General features: G+C 37.2%; 2 protein-coding genes across 3 annotated transcripts in view; both read left to right on the top strand.

Annotated features, from left to right (window-relative positions):
- LOC134670118 (serine/threonine-protein kinase S6KL) overlaps positions 1-17,207 on the top strand; it is a 93,038-nt gene that overhangs the window by 13,613 nt on the left and 62,218 nt on the right. The window contains exons 5-7 of the mRNA XM_063527806.1: positions 5,608-5,715; positions 6,554-6,712; positions 16,036-16,124. Of these exons, the coding sequence (XP_063383876.1) occupies positions 5,608-5,715; positions 6,554-6,712; positions 16,036-16,124 (356 nt within the window). The remainder of the gene's footprint in view (positions 1-5,607; positions 5,716-6,553; positions 6,713-16,035; positions 16,125-17,207) is intronic.
- LOC134670100 (autophagy-related protein 101) lies at positions 6,988-10,650 on the top strand. Of its 2 annotated transcripts, none has more exons than XM_063527788.1 (2): positions 6,988-7,101; positions 8,960-10,650. In XM_063527788.1, exon 2 carries the CDS (start codon positions 9,103-9,105, stop codon positions 9,763-9,765), a length of 663 nt encoding a protein of 220 aa, XP_063383858.1. In that variant the 5' UTR covers positions 6,988-7,101; positions 8,960-9,102; the 3' UTR covers positions 9,766-10,650. The 2 variants fall into 2 exon arrangements, with proteins under 2 accessions (XP_063383858.1, XP_063383860.1); XM_063527790.1 differs by lacking the exon at positions 6,988-7,101 and adding an exon at positions 7,139-7,237.

Here is a 17,207-nt window from a genome sequence, read left to right as displayed (position 1 = left end):
AGCGCTTCGAGAAAAGGTAGATAGTGCCCTTGCGCTTTTCTCGTCTTGGCGGGGGCACTGCCGTGCCCCCAGATGTTAAAAGATAAGACTACTGTAACTAATAAAGATTTATGTTTAGTTACCTACTATTTTCGCGTAAACTAGACAATTTTTATATCTTTAGTTATTAAGACCCAAAATAATTATTTTCACTTATTATAAATAAATCCTGTTGTTATGAAGTATCAAATATTGTTATTTGTATATGTATAACTCTTAAGTTAAAAACAATAAAATCTGTTATTACCTACTGTCAAAATGATTATTTTTTGCGGGATTAAGTAATACACTGGTAGTGTTCAATAAGGCCCATAATAGGACTTTTATAAAAGGTATATTTTCCAAGAGTATCGTGATATTTTTATAACTATTTTGGTATAATGAAGAAACTTAAATAAACGAGAAACCTATTTGAGTGAGTTTTACATACTTCATATCCTGTTTATTAAAAAAAAACCATTTTAATTTAAGGTGGGCTGTATATAGGCATATACGGCCCACACGGAATATACAATAAGGTAAGTGAGGCCACTTACCTTATTGTATATTCAGGATGTATACCGTGTTATATTGATCAGTTGGTTTATAATATAAATATTATGAATATTATGATATTGACGTTGAATAGGACAGGACATGACAATCCCAAGTAGCATGGAAGTGTCGGCAACATCAATATAGCAGCCAATTAAGAACTTAGAGTGATTTAAGGGACGGACGTATAAGAGTGTCAGAAAAGATTTAAGCTGTATAAAAGTTACTTTACAGACATTATCCAGCTCAAGCTGTATAAAATCATTATAAAGGATTCTGCGGAAGCATGGGGTGCTTTATCAGAATATAAAAAAATCTACTATAAAACTAGAAGTGTTGTGAGAGACTACAAGCTAATTCTATCGTAAAAGCTGTATATATATATAGTCCTCCTCATCGTTTTCGATGACGGCGACCCCAGATAAACATCATGGACGCTGTCTAGCGTGAGCCCTTATGTGACTGGCCAGGCCGAACTTGGTCTTAAACACTCTATTGCACGTGTGACAATACAGCTAAAAAAGCTAAAAAACGTATAAAAGCTAAAAACAAAAAAAGCGTGTGTATAAAAGCTGTATACAGGCTGTATTGTAGTAACACTTGGCACTTTTAGCTATACAAAAGTATCTGTCAACTCCGTTTTAAAACATTAAGTGTTGTGAAACACTACAAACTAATTTTATCGTAAAAGCTGTATACAGGCTGTATTGTAGTATCACTTGGCACTTGTAGCTGTACAAATGTATCTGTCAACCCCGTTTTAAAACTATTTCTTACGGCGTAATCTTACTCTCCTATAAGAATAGTAGTTGTATAACTTCTGTCTGTAAGGGTATTATAAAACCAAATGAATAAATGGCAGCTATAGTACAGCTTTTTTCTGTATTACTGATAGAGTCGCTTATAACAATCTTTTGGCGTGATTTTACACTCGTATAAGTATAGTAGTGTCATTATTTCTGAAAATAAGTGTATTATAAAACTAAAAGAATATATGACAGTTACAGTACAGGTTTTTTATTTGTTATACGGATCTCTAAAGAGAATTATAACTTATGTACGGAAAACCGAAATACAGCCAAACGAATACAAATATTCTATTATAAAGCTGTTTTAATTACAAAAGCTGTAAAAGACACTCCATTTATTACACAGCACAGCTACTAAGATTATAATGCTCTCCAACTATCCTGTAGGCTGTTTAAAAATTGTCGCCATTTTACAATAAAAAAAACGTATTTGTAAATATAATTAAAGAAATACTTGCAAATATTTACCAGACTAACGCCCCGTGTTATGATTACCAGCTAAAATAAATTGTTTAGCCTTAGAATTAATATTTATAAATATTTTTGATACTCTAACCTTAAAAACAAACAGTAACTTTACCGATTTTTGATATTTTCCTTATGGTTTCTCTTTGTTATTTTGTAGGCGCGTAAATATTTTGCCAGAAAAGATACACAGGTTCACAATAAATAATAATCCGCACTTACTAATAATGGTAATATTCCATTCAAGTCCTGTATAATATTTACTTTTACTTTTACCATCCACTATAACACTTTATTGTCGCCATTACTATATTACGAATGAACAAGATTAAGACATTTTAGTTTCTTAAATGATTATTATTCTCTCGTAATTCTTTCTTATAACTCATTTAAAACTTATATTCTTATATCGTACTTATAAGAGATTATCTGTAGTGTTAAGGTTTCCTGTTACACCGAAATATAGCTGTAATGCAGCTATTATGCAGCTTATGTATTGCTTCTACAGCTACTCTACAGCTCTAATAACGCGAAAGGCTGTATAATTTGGGCCCTTTTTTTACTTATAAGGGCTGTATAAGCGCTTATACAGCCTTTGTACAGCCTAACTGTACAGCTTATAGTATACAAATAAACTTTAATACAGCTTATATACAGCTTGCAATGCTACTTGGGAATAGGAACCAGAAATAGGTATAGTTGGTCAAACCAATTTGTCAGTAAATAAAAACAAAAAACTATATTCATCCTTTTCTTTTGGGTGCTAGTACTAGTGTAAGTCAAAGATAGTATGATGATTCTCCCTGTCTATGTTTGAAATGAGACAGTCCTTTGACAAACTATGTATAGTAAAAAATAGTTGTGAATATCTTGTACATTTTTATTACAATATTAGTACCCGGGTATGTCCTTAAACTACGTCCAAGACCACCGGTAGACGGGCAGCAGCGTCCCTCAAATTCGGTGTACTCGACTGCGATCGCCAACCCGCCTGCCAAGCGTGGCGATTATGGCATACACCCCCCAAAAGGGGGAGGCCTATGTTCAGCAGTGGACGTCTTATGGCTGAGATGATGATGATGATGATGATGATTAGTCAAGATAATGAAATATAGCTGGTCAAGCAAATCTTGTCACTAAAAAAAGGCGCGAAATTCAAATTTTCTATGGAACGATATCCCTTCGCGCCTACATTTTTCAAATTTGCCGCCTCTTTCTACTGACAAGATCTGATTGACCAGCTGTAGGTATTTTTACTTAATAAGATATTTTAATTTCACGTAATGTCCGCATCTAATTTATATATGTGCACGGTAAACAAACAAATGAATAATAAGAAAAGACAGACAGTGTTACTGAGCGGGAGGTGGGGCGAGGGGCGAGGTATAGGTAGGCTATGATAGGCTCTCGAGCGCCGCGCCGGCGACTGACGGACCAGCGCGGCGTATGTATGAATTTCGCGCCTTTTTAACTAGATTTTACTATTACAATGCAAGCTACACACAGAAATTTCTTACTTTCCATAATATGGCTGCGTATATTATTTTATAGTAATAGACTTATTTTTACAGACTCTAATTCAATATTAGATCTTATAGGACAAAAAACGTATATTAATTCTAAAGCATATATCTTATTCTTCTAGCTTTTTAGCTTGCCTATTAACTTATAAATTTAGATATGTTGTTGTGGATTTATTAAACTTTAATTCAATATCGACAAAATAATAAGCTAATTGTAGTTTGACAAAGAAGCACGTTAAAAAAATTTCTAATAATTTTATATTATAAAGCGTCATACATATTATAAACAATGGAACTTAAACATTGCACTTTAATTCAATATTAAAAAATCATTACTAAAAATATATAAATACCTAATTTATATCTAACGCTCGTTCTAACTTTTCATCATATATAGCATATATGCTTAAAAATATGTCCTATATCAGATAAGTATCACTTTTTCAACTTTAGAATTATCAAAACTTTTAGTGTAAAAATCCGGTCCCACTATTGAGCTATTGATATTTACCAGTCGCTTTTCGGTGAAGGAAAACATCGTGAGGAAACCGGACTAATCCCAATAAGGCCTAGTTTACCCTCTGGGTTGGAAGGTCAGATGGCAGTCGCTTTCGTAAAAACTAGTGCCTACGTCAAATCATGGGATTAGTTGTCAAGCGGACCCCAGGTTCTCATGAGCCGTGGCGAAATGCCGGGATAACGCGCGGAAGAAGAGGTAAATAAAACTTCAAAACATTGAGACGTCTTGAATTGAGACGGCCGCAATGGATTTCATACCTCAACACTGCTGCTCAAAACCTATTTGTTTCTTTATAGAGGGCCTGTGTGTGTGATTTCTGTGGTGACGTGAGTGTATGTGCTATGGGGTTTTTAATAGAGACTTGTCGTACAGTGGGAATAGTTTCCATGTTTCCTGTGCAAAACCATTTTCATCTAAGATGGTGTCTAAGTCGGTTTACCTTTTCACAAAAAATGTCCTACATCCTAATCTGCGAATCGTTGCGTTTTAAGTACTTATATGAAGTTTTTAAACATGTATTGTGCTTGAGATATCGGGAACTCATTATTCTATCCAAAAATGGTGCTATTGAGGGTCTGCCATCTTATGGCCTGAATCGGAAACATATGTGCCCATATACATTGCCAAAGCAAGTGCTACCATTAACCGTTCTCGTCGGTACCTTTCCTTGTGCATAGTATGTTCTTGTCGGCTACATCGGAAGCATAAACGACACATTTACGCCTCGCGCCAAAAATCTGACCTCTCCTATGCTGCTCCCTATAGTACATTCACGGGGCCTATATTGTTTTTTTTAATGGATAGATTTCACGATTATAAAAAACACCAAATCAGGCAGTTTATTTGAGCTAAAAAGCCCGTTTGAATTAGGAAATGCATCTGAACCTGTACTAGTGAATTATTTGCCTTGTTAAACTACTTTTGCTCGTGATAAGTTTTTAGAAGGTCGACGGTCTCGATAATTCTAACGTGCGTTATCGGCCGCGTTCTTATCGTTCGAGTCGCGGCTAGACGTTACTATTTATTTGCTCAAATAATTAGGTCACATCAGGTTAATACTTCGTTGGCGGATACGTACAATGTAACCATTCATTTATTTAATTAATGTATCATCATATCAGCCTTTTATCGCCCACTGCTGAGTATAGGCCTCTCTTCGAGTACGCCACTTATCCCGGTCCCGAGCCAATCTCATCCAGCAATCTTCCGAATGTCGTCCACCCAACGAGCCAACGGACGCCAGGCACTCCTTTCGTATGTAAACATTTTGGCCAACATGCCATCACTCTGCCTGGCAACATGTCATCATGTGTGTGTGGTTATCGTACGTTATGGAAAGTTTGCAAGTAAATACAACTGTTGAAACCCGTGGAAATCGAGCATAACGTTTGCTGACGTGCATAAAACTCAACTGATGTCAATGCTTAAAAACGTTTCAAAATCGAATGATTTGATAGAAATATCAAGTTTTAAGGTAGCTATGCTATCTCATTTCCGACGATCGATGACGAAAAATTTTCGTTTTTTCTCGCCGGCGGTGTGATTTTTCCGTGAATCTTTTATTCTCAAGGGATTTACTTCTAAATCAGCACATGCGTTCCTAGCGTGAGAAAATAGTCGACCCCGACGCTACGACAAAAAGTTCTGAAACATTTTTATCGATTATGTTTTGTATTTGAAAGGTGACTTGATCAAGTGTTAAATTATTTATTTATAGTTTCAGAATTCATTCCGTGCGGGGAGCTGCTAGCTTTGCTGGATCGATACAGGGTCTTCCCTGAGGAGCTCGTCAAGATCTTCGTTGCCGAGATTGCTGTAGCTATAGGTAAGTCTTTTAACCATTGAGCGCAAATGCCATAACCCCTTGAGTCCCAGTAATCTAAATTGCCAGCCAAAAAAAGACCTTGAGGTTTTAAATCTAGAATTTAATTTTGATTGTCATTGCGGATGTGATATCGCGTCCGTGGGGCTCACCAAGCTTTACGCCTAGAAACTTTACGGCCCAGCCACGACAATGCGCGGCCGGTGGCGGGCGGCGGCGGCAACCATAGGTTGGAGCGAGACAGCGATCGGACCTTTCGTTCACAGTATGGTTGCCGCCACCGCCGCTGCAATGTTGTGGCCGGGCCGTTAAAGGTTTCGTGAGTTGTTCCTCAAATACATTACATAAACACCTTTTTTTTTGCGATAAAAATTGGCGATATTCAGGTATCGTCTTGGGTCGTCCCATTATTTTTTCGTCAAGTTCTTAAATTAGTCCTATTCTGCTTTCGTCACGCATTCTACATTGAAAGCCACCGACGATTGTGATGAATGTAGAATGAGTGACGAAAGCAGAATAGGACTAATTTAAAAACTTGACGAAAAACGAATGGGACGACCCAAGACGATACCGATATTCACGGCATATTTAGACAAAGTTAGTTTAGGTCTTTTAACCAAGTTCTTGGTATATCGTAGTTGCCGTAGGTACGTTTCAAATAGCGACATATTTTGTAGAAATGTTGTCTTCCGATACTATTCGATAGTATCCCCCCCTTACACACAAAATGGTATGCAGAAGGTTCAGTTATCTCTGCAGCTCAACCAAAATCTAAGTTCCAAGAGCTTTATATCGTTTCTACGTTGAACAGGTGTCTAATAAAATAAATATCTCATTTCAGATTTCCTCCACAACGCCGGCGTAATTTACCGCGACCTTAAACCAGAGAACATCCTCCTTGATAACGACTACCACATCAAGCTCATAGACTTCGGGCTCTCCAAGTGGCTGTCCATAGGCTCCCGGACCACCACCCTCTGTGGCACCTTGCAGTATATGGGTAAGTTACTTTGTATTATCATTATCATTATCTCAACCATAAGACGTCCACTGCTGAACATAGGCCTCCCCCTTTTTTGGGGGGTGAATGCCATAATCGCCACGCTTGGCAGGCGGGTTGGCGATCGCAGTCGAGTACACCCAATTTGAGGGACGCTGCTGCCCGTCCACCGGTGGTCTGGGACGTGGTTTAAGGACATACCCGGGTCCTGGACGTAGTTTAAGGACATACCCGGGTCCTTTGTACTGTCCGGGTACTTTGTATGCTTCCTCTATAAAACAGAGAACATTACAACGACTACCGCATCAAGCTCATAGACTTCGGGCTCTCCAAGTGGCTCTCCATAGGCTCGCGGACCACCAACCTCTGTGGCACCCTGCAGTATATGGGTAAGTTACTTTGTATGCTTCCTCTATAAAACAGAAAATTACAACTACCACATCAAGCTCATAGACTTCGGGCTCTCCAAGTGGCTGTCCATAGGCTCCCGGACAACCACCCTCTGCGGCACCCTGCAGTATATGGGTAAGTTACTTCTATAATATCTAGGCGTGTTTTATTGCTCAGTGGGTGTCAATAACCGGAAAAGTTAACGTTTTAAGGTATTTATTGTTTGTTTGTAGTATATGGTATTACGAGAAAAAAAATATGCCCATATCCGATCTTGTAATTTTAAATGAATATTTTTTTGGGAAAATTAAATAGCTTGTAAATAATTGACGATGGCATAGGTATGTCATAAATTTATGGAACAACAACTATTCAGATAATGTTTACATAAAAAAAAATTCAAGGAACAATTATGTGCCATGGTTATTTCAATGATGTAATTTCATTTCGCGTTATAAACTCGTGAACATTGCAAAGCCGCGTTATATAACCGTTCCAAAAACTGTTTTGTTTTTCATGTAAAAGATACAAAGGTATAATAATTCTAAGTCAGTTAACCCTTTACCGCATATGGGTCTAAATTTGGAACGGAATGATATTATCCTCGTGGATTGATATAAGCGTCATCTATGTTACTGAACTTGTAAGAGGTAGAAACTATGAATACTACTAAACGTTTTCTGTACTCGATACAGCTTCTAACTAGTTTGTGGTCCATATGACATTATCATTTCCACCGACGTCCGGCAATTTTACATGCAAGTGTGATTGACTACTTTGTAATTAGATTTTCGTTGTTATTTTAAGTGCAATAAATAAATTTCCAGCGTCGAGTATTAGAAAAATAGATGCCGCGAGATTATACGGTAAAACATGTAAGCATTTATATTCAAATTACTATGTATGATGTCGTGAAAGTTTGTTCCTGAAATGGAACAGTATGCGTTACAAGCTAGAAGGATTGGACTAATATGGAACATTATGCGTTAGTGATTTTTTTGTCAGTTAGACAAATATGGAACCTTATGCACTCAGGCTTGCCAATAAAAACAAAATAAAGAAATAGCTTGCTACTTCATTATTTTATTTGTATAAAGTTAGGTACGTTAGCCGCATTGTTAAAAATCTGTAGAGAACCGGTGACAGCTGGTAGCTACAGATAACCAATAACGATCAAATTATTTTACTACGTCAATGACAAAGAAGCATACGTTCCGTATGGTGGTAAATGGCTACCATGACCTAAACCTAACCAAAAATAAGTATAAAAATAATAAATAGTTGTTGAAGATGTAAGGGTTTTTTTTTAACTTACATTTCCATACATATATTGCATACAGTTCCAAATTTGACCAGTTTTATAATCGGGCTCCGGTTAGCCTCTAATACATCAAGTACCAAATTTGGAATAAATTGTTATTTGGTATTATTTTTAGTTGGGTCGAATATAGATTTTTTTCACAATTTGTTTTATGTTACATTTACAGTGTTTTATTACATATAATAATAATATATCATTTATTTCAGAATTAAATTATTCCATATAAGTACACTTAAATAAAACTTAAACTCTATATACATTTACAAACTACACTTAAAAACTAGGTGACATATACACACATAAACAAACACTTACACTTACTTACTTAGTACTGTTTACTTAGTAGGTAAACATATATTTAATTCGGGGAGAATAAAAAATCCATGCGGTAAAGGGTTAATATTTAACTGGCATATCAAGGAAAGAGAAATCAATTTCTCTTTCCTTGATATCGTTTTGGCAAACAAGCGATGTTCGATCGATTTTTATTATAAGGGCTAAAGGGAACCGACTAAAGCGGTCATTTTCCATTTCAGCGTGGGACTTGACACATTACCTATTTTAAAAGTGAAATGGATCAGTGCTTCGCACGCGTCAATAATTTCCCAACAATCTCCTTCAGTCGCCAGTAGCCACGCCGTCCGAGTGATTATGTCAGTCGGAGGTCAGTGACCCCGAGATGAACGCTCGGAGCATCGCGTTCGAGCTGTCCATGGAGGGTCGGCAGGTGGACGAGGTGGTCGCCAGCATCTTCCATACCGTTCTGTTCCATCGCTCCAGCGGCAAGTTCACCTACAACAACGAGGAGAGCTACTCCATACGGACCGTCAGCTACGTGGACGTCGACTGCGACTTCATAGACTTCACGTACGTGTGTTGCGAGTCTGAAGCGCTGGGGAGGAACGTCAAACGCGAAATATCCGACTTCTCCGACTTACTTCGCGGCGCTGAAAACACGGCTACCCCTCGCGGTTCGATCAGCTTAGAATTCTTTCAAAAGCGCCGCGCCCGCTGGCCGTTCCAACCCGAATGCGTGCCGTGGGAGGTGTGGACGGTGTACTGCGAGCTGGCCGAGGCGCGCTCCGAGCACGACATGCGCGCGCAGCACGAGGGCGTCGTCGAAATGCTCCAAGACAAAATAGTCTTCATCACGGAGATCATCAATCGACACGAATACGTGCCTAAGATGCCGAGTCGCTCCGACGCGGATCTAATCTTCGATACGTCGTACCCCGATATCCAACCTTACCTGTTCAAGATCCATTATAATTTGTCCGGCGCGCCGCCGCTCACAGTGGGCAACACTGTCCGCAAGCTGATCCGAGATACGCTTTCGTTGTGATGTCTGCCTCTATACTATCTATGAACATGTTTGCACAAAACATCCTCTGTGTTTAATGTGCAATCAAAATGATCCCCAATTTAAAGGCCCGGGTAATGCAAAGGCTGGTTTTAAACTGCCTTGAGACGTAAACTCTCTGGGTCAAAGTGTATCAAAAGGGGCCCCTAAAATGGAACCAGCGATGCCCAAATTCCCTATTTTTCGGCTATGTCTAAATCGTGTGATATAAATATTCGCTATTCCGCTTTATATAAATATTAAATTGTACATCAAAATTTTAATCGGACATTGTAAATTGTAAATAATGATGGACAATTATAAATGTAATTATGTAATTCATGTTTTATTCTATGTAATAAGGCAAATGTTTTTTTTATTCTTGACATACATAATAATCCTTGATATACGCAGCAATATTAACAAATTATAGATTGTACTTATGTAAATGTTTTTGGTCGCACAGTTATTATTTGTCGTAATTAGAGTTTGTTTGAACCGTAGAGTCGTGTCGTACTTGTTTTATTTATTACCAACACGGCTCCACGTATGTAAATAGTTTTGTTTGTTTGTATTTGATAATAACAATACTTTTGCTATTTTCTTCAAGCGATTTTTAATGCAGAAGTAATTTAAATACAAAAATGGTGGAATGAAGCAAAAGTATTCGTTCTTACGCTTATATGAAAGCTATGTCTTTAAATCTTAGTAAGTAAATTTAGTTGTAATTTTTTCAGAGCTATGACTCAAGGCTGGTTGATGTGTCCACTCATTTATATGATTTATTTAAGGTCGCCTATGGTTTACTTATGAGCTCGCTTCGGAAGTTTCACGTTCATTGTGCACTGTAGAAGTTCCAATAGTTAGTTCTCTAGTTATTAATGACGAGAAGAAACAATTATTGTTGCAATTAATATAGTTTTATGGGGTAGGTATATTTATTAACCCGCGACACCAGTGTAAATGCACGATAAAATATTTAAGTAAGTATGTATATCTATTTGGTGGCAGTCTGTGTATAGTGTTTGCTATTGTAGGACGCTTAGAGATATCGCTGAGTGATGCACTCGCTCAGCCTCATTTAGTAAAGTCATTTGACTATTTCGTGTGTATTTTTATATTAAAAAATAGAAGCTTTTGTGATATAGCTAACGAAAAATAAAATTTATGAATAAAAAAACATATTTCGGAATTATTTTATATGTGAAAAGTAATTTAGATTTATACTTATTGAGCCATTGTCGAGAACTTTAAATATATGTATTCTTAGAATTGTCAGTGCACACTGTGTATAGTATAACTACAGTTTTAAGACCTTGTACAGATCAACTTATTGTAGATTTTCTCATTGAATTATATTATAAAACCGAGTTATATTAAGGTATGTTAGAAATCTAGATGTAATCGTCTCACAGTGATCGTCTATTTTGGTGTGTGTAGTTTTAACTATAGTTTAGATAAAGGTGCATGAAACGTCTCATAGTGGTAAGAATAGTAGATGTATTAGTTTGCAATTTTGTGTTGTTGTCTTAAGTTAAAAAGTTTTCCCTTTTAGTTTTTCGTCGTTATTGTTCTCTTGAATTTAATCTATAACTTTTGAAATGAATGTGTTTTAGGTTCCACGCGTAATGTGGATAAAATTCTAAATTAGCGGGCCTATTATAGTCGCTTTTATCACGTGATAACGACAAGATAAAGTATACGCATGCCACTTTCTGAAACTATTTTTATATTTAAAAGCAGAGGTAGTAGTAGGTAGTAATAAATATCATTTAATATTTAACTCTCCTTGATTTTGTCTGTCATTGATCACTCGATAAAGGCTACTATAACACGTCTTTAGTACGGCTCTGATGGCACGGCAAAAGTATGTAATTATGAGAGGAACACATTTTAAATACAGCAGTAAATTATTATTTTTCTGTAGAACACTCCCGCAACTCAACGTCGCATAAATTTTCAGATTTTAAACTAATAAATACAGAGATAAAGTTGCAATTTCAAGGAATTTCTATGGGGGTTGTTCCACGGACAAATAGGCCCGCAGAATAACCTACAGTAAGCTGCGGAGATAACACCCCCTGTAATAAAGTTTCAATACAGGCGGGTTCAGTTATCTTCGCAGTTTAATGTACAGTCAGCAGCAGAAGTTGCTAAGCGGGCGAGGTGTTCAAAATTACCTTGACGCGCTCTTATTCTCTTAACAATAAAGTCGCGTCAAGATCATTTTGAACACCTGGCACGCTTAGCAACTTCTGCTGCTGCCTGTACACGGCATAAAACGTTCAAAACGTACACCTAAACCTTGATTTTGTCAAATGGTTTTTGTTTCCATTATTTGGAGGTCATTCGACGGGCGTTGCCACGAGTCCATCCACTTCTCGTTGTTTACTCTCCTACCTCATTTTGTGACTAGCATAGGCGTGTTTGCATCTCGATTGGATTATAGTACCTATCTATTTATATTATTATCTTTATAATATTTATCACTATATAACTTTGTCACCAAAGATGAGGCTGTACATACCTTTGAATCTTTTTTAAAATTCTGAAGGTCGTTGGACGCTTTTTTATTTTTACTGAACTGATGTATTTGAGGGTGACATACGTTACATGGTACCGTGCTCAACTGCTCAATGCACTTGTTTAAGTACTCTTTTTATACATTTGCCCGTGGTGTCTTATCGCTCGCTGGCGAAAATCCGCGACATCAAAATTGTTATGATAATGTTAAAATTAAGTTGCGTAATGACCAGAGGTCGGACAGGGTGAGCTATTTACCTTATAATTTGACATGTATTACGTCATATTATAAAGCAAATAGCTCACCCCCGCCGACCTCTGGTAATGACTGTTATTACAGATTAGATTTTAAAGGTATCAGCTCGGGCCTGTCACGATGTAGCGTATGTCATCTCACTTGTAGCATCTCACCATTTTTCATATCAGGGAGTACCTAACATATTATTTACAATATTGGTGATAAGACAATATATTTTATTCGATTGCGTGCCTCATGCAAAAGCTGGAAGTGTGGAGCACATTGTAAATAGTCATTTGTGTCGTTCTTAACGAAAAGGTACCTTAGTGGAGGCACTTACGACATTATATACCATGCTCCAATACTTAAAAGTAAGCGCGTACTGCACTATAGTCGGAGTTAAGGAATGTTAGAGAACGTAAACAAATCAAAATTGAGGAAAAACTCATTTGTATTTATTACATAATTGGCCAATTAATGTAGGTAGTTTTTTTGTTTGTTTTTTTTTTTTATTCTTACAACTCAAAAATGACATCATCAAATACGAATAATTTCGTACATTCACCTCTTATCACTTGTCTCTGTTACTCGCGCGGAATGTTGTGCGTGTGCGACCGCAATATAATTTTGAGTGGGAAATAGAGATATCAAAGCTCAATGTACGACATTCTTCGTGCTGTTATATAGACTATGCAGTCCCTTTTCCTTAAGAACGTCAGTTTTCTGCACATTGTAACTTGCTATGGCCTTATTTGAAAAAATATATATGTATGAAGAGAAGCTGAATACATGACGGCTGTTACATATTAGATTATATGAGATGGCGACACGGGAGGTATATGTTGTGATGTGTAAGTTCAAAATAAGCTGAAATCTTAGTCTTGTGATAATTTATATATAAATATATGAATAAACAATGAAGTATTATGTTTTTGTATTATTTTTTAATGTTAAAATACAACTATTACTTAATACCTGATACGGTAAAGCAGGAGTGGCTATCATTATTTTATACAAATATAATTATGTATTTTTTATATAAATTTTTTTTTCTATTGTTTATTATAAATGTGTGCTTTACAAATATTGTAAAAAAATTTGCCCACTCCTGTTTTATTTAGTAATTTTTAAAGAAAATATTCTTATGGAAACAACGCATTGTAGCTAAAATTTAGACAATGTAAAGCGGCGGCCAGTGTTGCCCCCGCTCGCTATTATCCAAACGTGTGTCATACGCCGTTTTAACTGTATCTTGTAGCTTAATAAAATGGGGTGGAGGGTTGAAAACTCTTCTGAAAAAATACGGTAATTTTCGTAAAAGTTTCGAAGTAGAACCACCATATCTGTCTTGCTACACATAGTACCTACACCTACCATAATTTTTTTATTCAATTACTTACATTTAAGGCTGATATAGACGGCGCGCGAACTCGCGTGCGATATTAGTTACATTCCGGACTGTTGATTACGTCCAATTCAACCGACCAATCAAAACCCGCAATGGTATAAAACTCTCATGCGAGTTCTCGCATCGTCTAAATCAGCCTTTAATTTGATCATTTGAAACAAATTGCAATAGCAATGGGATTAAGATGATAATGGGCTTCATTAATAGTAAGTTCAGCAACCCAAGCACATGATTGGCGCGACAGTATCTCGCGGCGAGATAGACTACCCGTCTTTTACTATGTTAACAAAAGAGGGACGGGTAGTCTATGTCGCCGCGAGATACTGTCGCGCCAATCATGTGCTAGCCCGGCTGGTTATAAACACTTTTGTCGACCTAAATACAATCGACGCTTCTGATTAATGTTTCACCCCATGAAAGAATAAAAAGATGCTCGTTAAAATCTAAACAGGAAAAAACATAAAATCTTGGTATTTAATGAATAATGAAGATCATACACCGTTTTGTGTGTTAAATAATTTAAAAAGTAATCATTTAGCCCCCATTCACACGAGAGCTTTTTCAACGCGTGTTAAAAAAGCGCTTGAATCTGTCAGCACTCTAAATTCGATTTAACGACCAAGGCTTAAAGTCGAAAATCCAACAACGCTTGATAAAAAGCGCCACCGCTCTCGTGTGAATACATACATGGTTATCCATTTGTATCATTCAAACGCTTTATTAACGCGCGTTGAAAAAGCTCCCGTGCGAATGGGGGCTTAACCTTTTATATGTGACTGTGGTAGTCAAAAATCGTGGGTTCGAGTTCAAACCATGGCAGTTTTGTTTATAAAAGAAAAAATCATTCGCGAAATATAAAATACTAAAAGATGACTATAAATTAATCTGCCTAGTTCCTTTTCATGCACAAACAAGAGGTTAATAAGTGTTCATAGTTTCATAGAATTAAAGTAAAACGAAGTATCCTAGAAAACAAAATACCTACTGGAACCGATTTATGAATTTCGAGCGCCCGATTTCGTGTGAATACCTTCAATATTTTCATAGAAGTGAAAGCAAGTGCTCAATACCACTGGATTCTCAATTTCTATTCCTCGGATTTCAAAACTATCAATTCGCCGTTTTCCACAAATTACCGAGTGACGAAATCGAGCGCTTGCAATTCAAAGTCATCCCCTAGGTTTTTACATTTTATGTTATTTTTAACAAAATCAAATTCCGGAAAAAAAACTTTAAAAGTACGCTACAATCTAGATGACTGATGTGTTAAGTGTATGTTGTGCCAAAGGAGCCCAAACAGGAAGACTTCGTGTGCTCCACATCGAGTTCCTACCATCGATAAGTACTTTTATATTTTAATTTATTTTATAAGTGTGAATGGAGGAATGCTAGTTGCGTAGAGCACAAGAAGTTTGAATGTTTGCTGCCCTTACATAGATAATCTGAATAGAGGAGAGCAAAAACATATACCTACATATTTAATTCTAAGAGGACGTCCATTTATAACGTGAGGGCATCAAGGTGAGACGGTCAAGTCGAATCTTACTGAATGTCACGTGGAGGTGTAAAAATAATTTTTTTCAAAAAGTGAACTAGGGCGGAGAGGATCGACAAATCTTACGACATCTCACCAGGTTAAAAAAAATCCTCAAAAACGCTTCGCGTAACTAATGGACACACCCTAATATTAGCATGTACAGTCAACGGTAAAAATATGGGTGTACAAATCATTTCAAAAATATGTCCCATAACTCTTATGTCAGTGAATTAAGAACTATGGGACATATTTTTGAGTAAGTTGTCTACACCTATATTTTTACCGTTGACTGTACCATATTTGTGTTGCAAAAAACGAACTACTATTGTCCACATTTATTGTTCATTTATCGAAGACTAAAAAAACATTGTGCGCCATTTGTAATGCTGCAGTTGACTTGCTATTTGCGCAAATAAAGTTCTGTGTCGCTTTTTCTACACCAAACTATTACTGAAATTTAATTACCGCCACGATCACAAACGAAATCTCTTCTATTCAGATACCTACCTATTTATTTATAGAAAACCTTTACTTTGGAGAATATATATCGTTACACTTTGTTCGCAGCCCCCGAAATACTGAGCCGAGAGGCTTACGGCCATGCAGTGGACTGGTGGTCTTTGGGTGTCGTCGCCTGTCGAATGCTGACTGGTCAAGTAAGTCGATCTTTTAAGGCCTGTGCACACCGGCTGCGTGAGCGTGACGTGCACGTGCGCGGGCGGCGTTGTAGTATATAGATCCTTATGAGAGACGGCACACCGCTTGCGTGACGGGTGCGTGTGTGACTCCAACATTTTAGCGCACGCGCACATGCACATCACGCACACGCAAGCCGGTGTGCACAGTCCTCTAATGTAGTTATCGGGTTTTCAGGTTATCACACCGTCCCACTGTTTATACACTGTATTTTCCCTTGTCTAATCTAAGTCTAAACGTTTTTTTTCGTCCAGTCTAGATGTATTCGGGTTTTTCTGAATATTCATTATTTATTTATTTGAATATTTTCGCACATATAAGAATTTTTGCCGCTCCAGTCAATTGAGGGTCGAAACAGACATGCGTCCAAGTGGGTGCAGTAAAAAAAAACCGGGCAAGCGCGAGTCGGACTCGCGCACGAAGGGTTCCGTACCATAATGCAAAAAAAAAACGAAAAAAAAAAGCAAAAAAAAAACGGTCACCCATCCAAGTACTGACCATTCCCGACGTTGCTTAACTTTGGTCAAAAATCACGTTTGTTGTATGGGAGCCCCATTTAAATCTTTATTTTATTCTGTTTTTAGTATTTGTTGTTATAGCGGCAACAGAAATACATCATCTATGAAAATTTCAACTGTCTAGCTATCACGGTTCGTGAGATACAGCCTGGTGACAGACGGACGGACGGACGGACGGACGGACGGACAGCGAAGTCTTAGTAATAGGGTCCCGTTTTACCCTTTGGGTACGGAACCCTAAAAAGGTAAATATAATACTATATAAATACTATAATAAAACTCAATATCATTTCCCATTATCGGAAATACCCGACTGAAGTATTCAGCTATTAACTACACGCTATTTATAAAAATTGGGTCAGTTGTAAGCTGCCAAAGATGGTATGTATATTTTTTCTGAGAATGCCCAGCCAGGTTCATTCGGTAATTTTGGCGAATTTATGTCTAAATCTAAGAAGTTGATACCTAGAAAAACCGGCGACGGCGGAAGCTGTCAATAAATCAATCATTCCTAGCAATTAACTT

This window comes from Cydia fagiglandana, chromosome 13, assembly GCF_963556715.1.
Source record: "Cydia fagiglandana chromosome 13, ilCydFagi1.1, whole genome shotgun sequence".
Classification (NCBI taxonomy): domain Eukaryota; kingdom Metazoa; phylum Arthropoda; class Insecta; order Lepidoptera; family Tortricidae; genus Cydia; species Cydia fagiglandana.
The sequence above is the reverse complement of the archived record's forward strand: the minus strand, read 5'-3'. Positions and strand labels throughout refer to the sequence as shown.

Excerpts from the sequence above, each read along its gene's own strand:
- LOC134670100 (XM_063527788.1), top strand. The coding sequence starts at position 9,103 with ATGAACGCTCGGAGCATCGCGTTCGAGCTGTCCATGGAGGGTCGGCAG.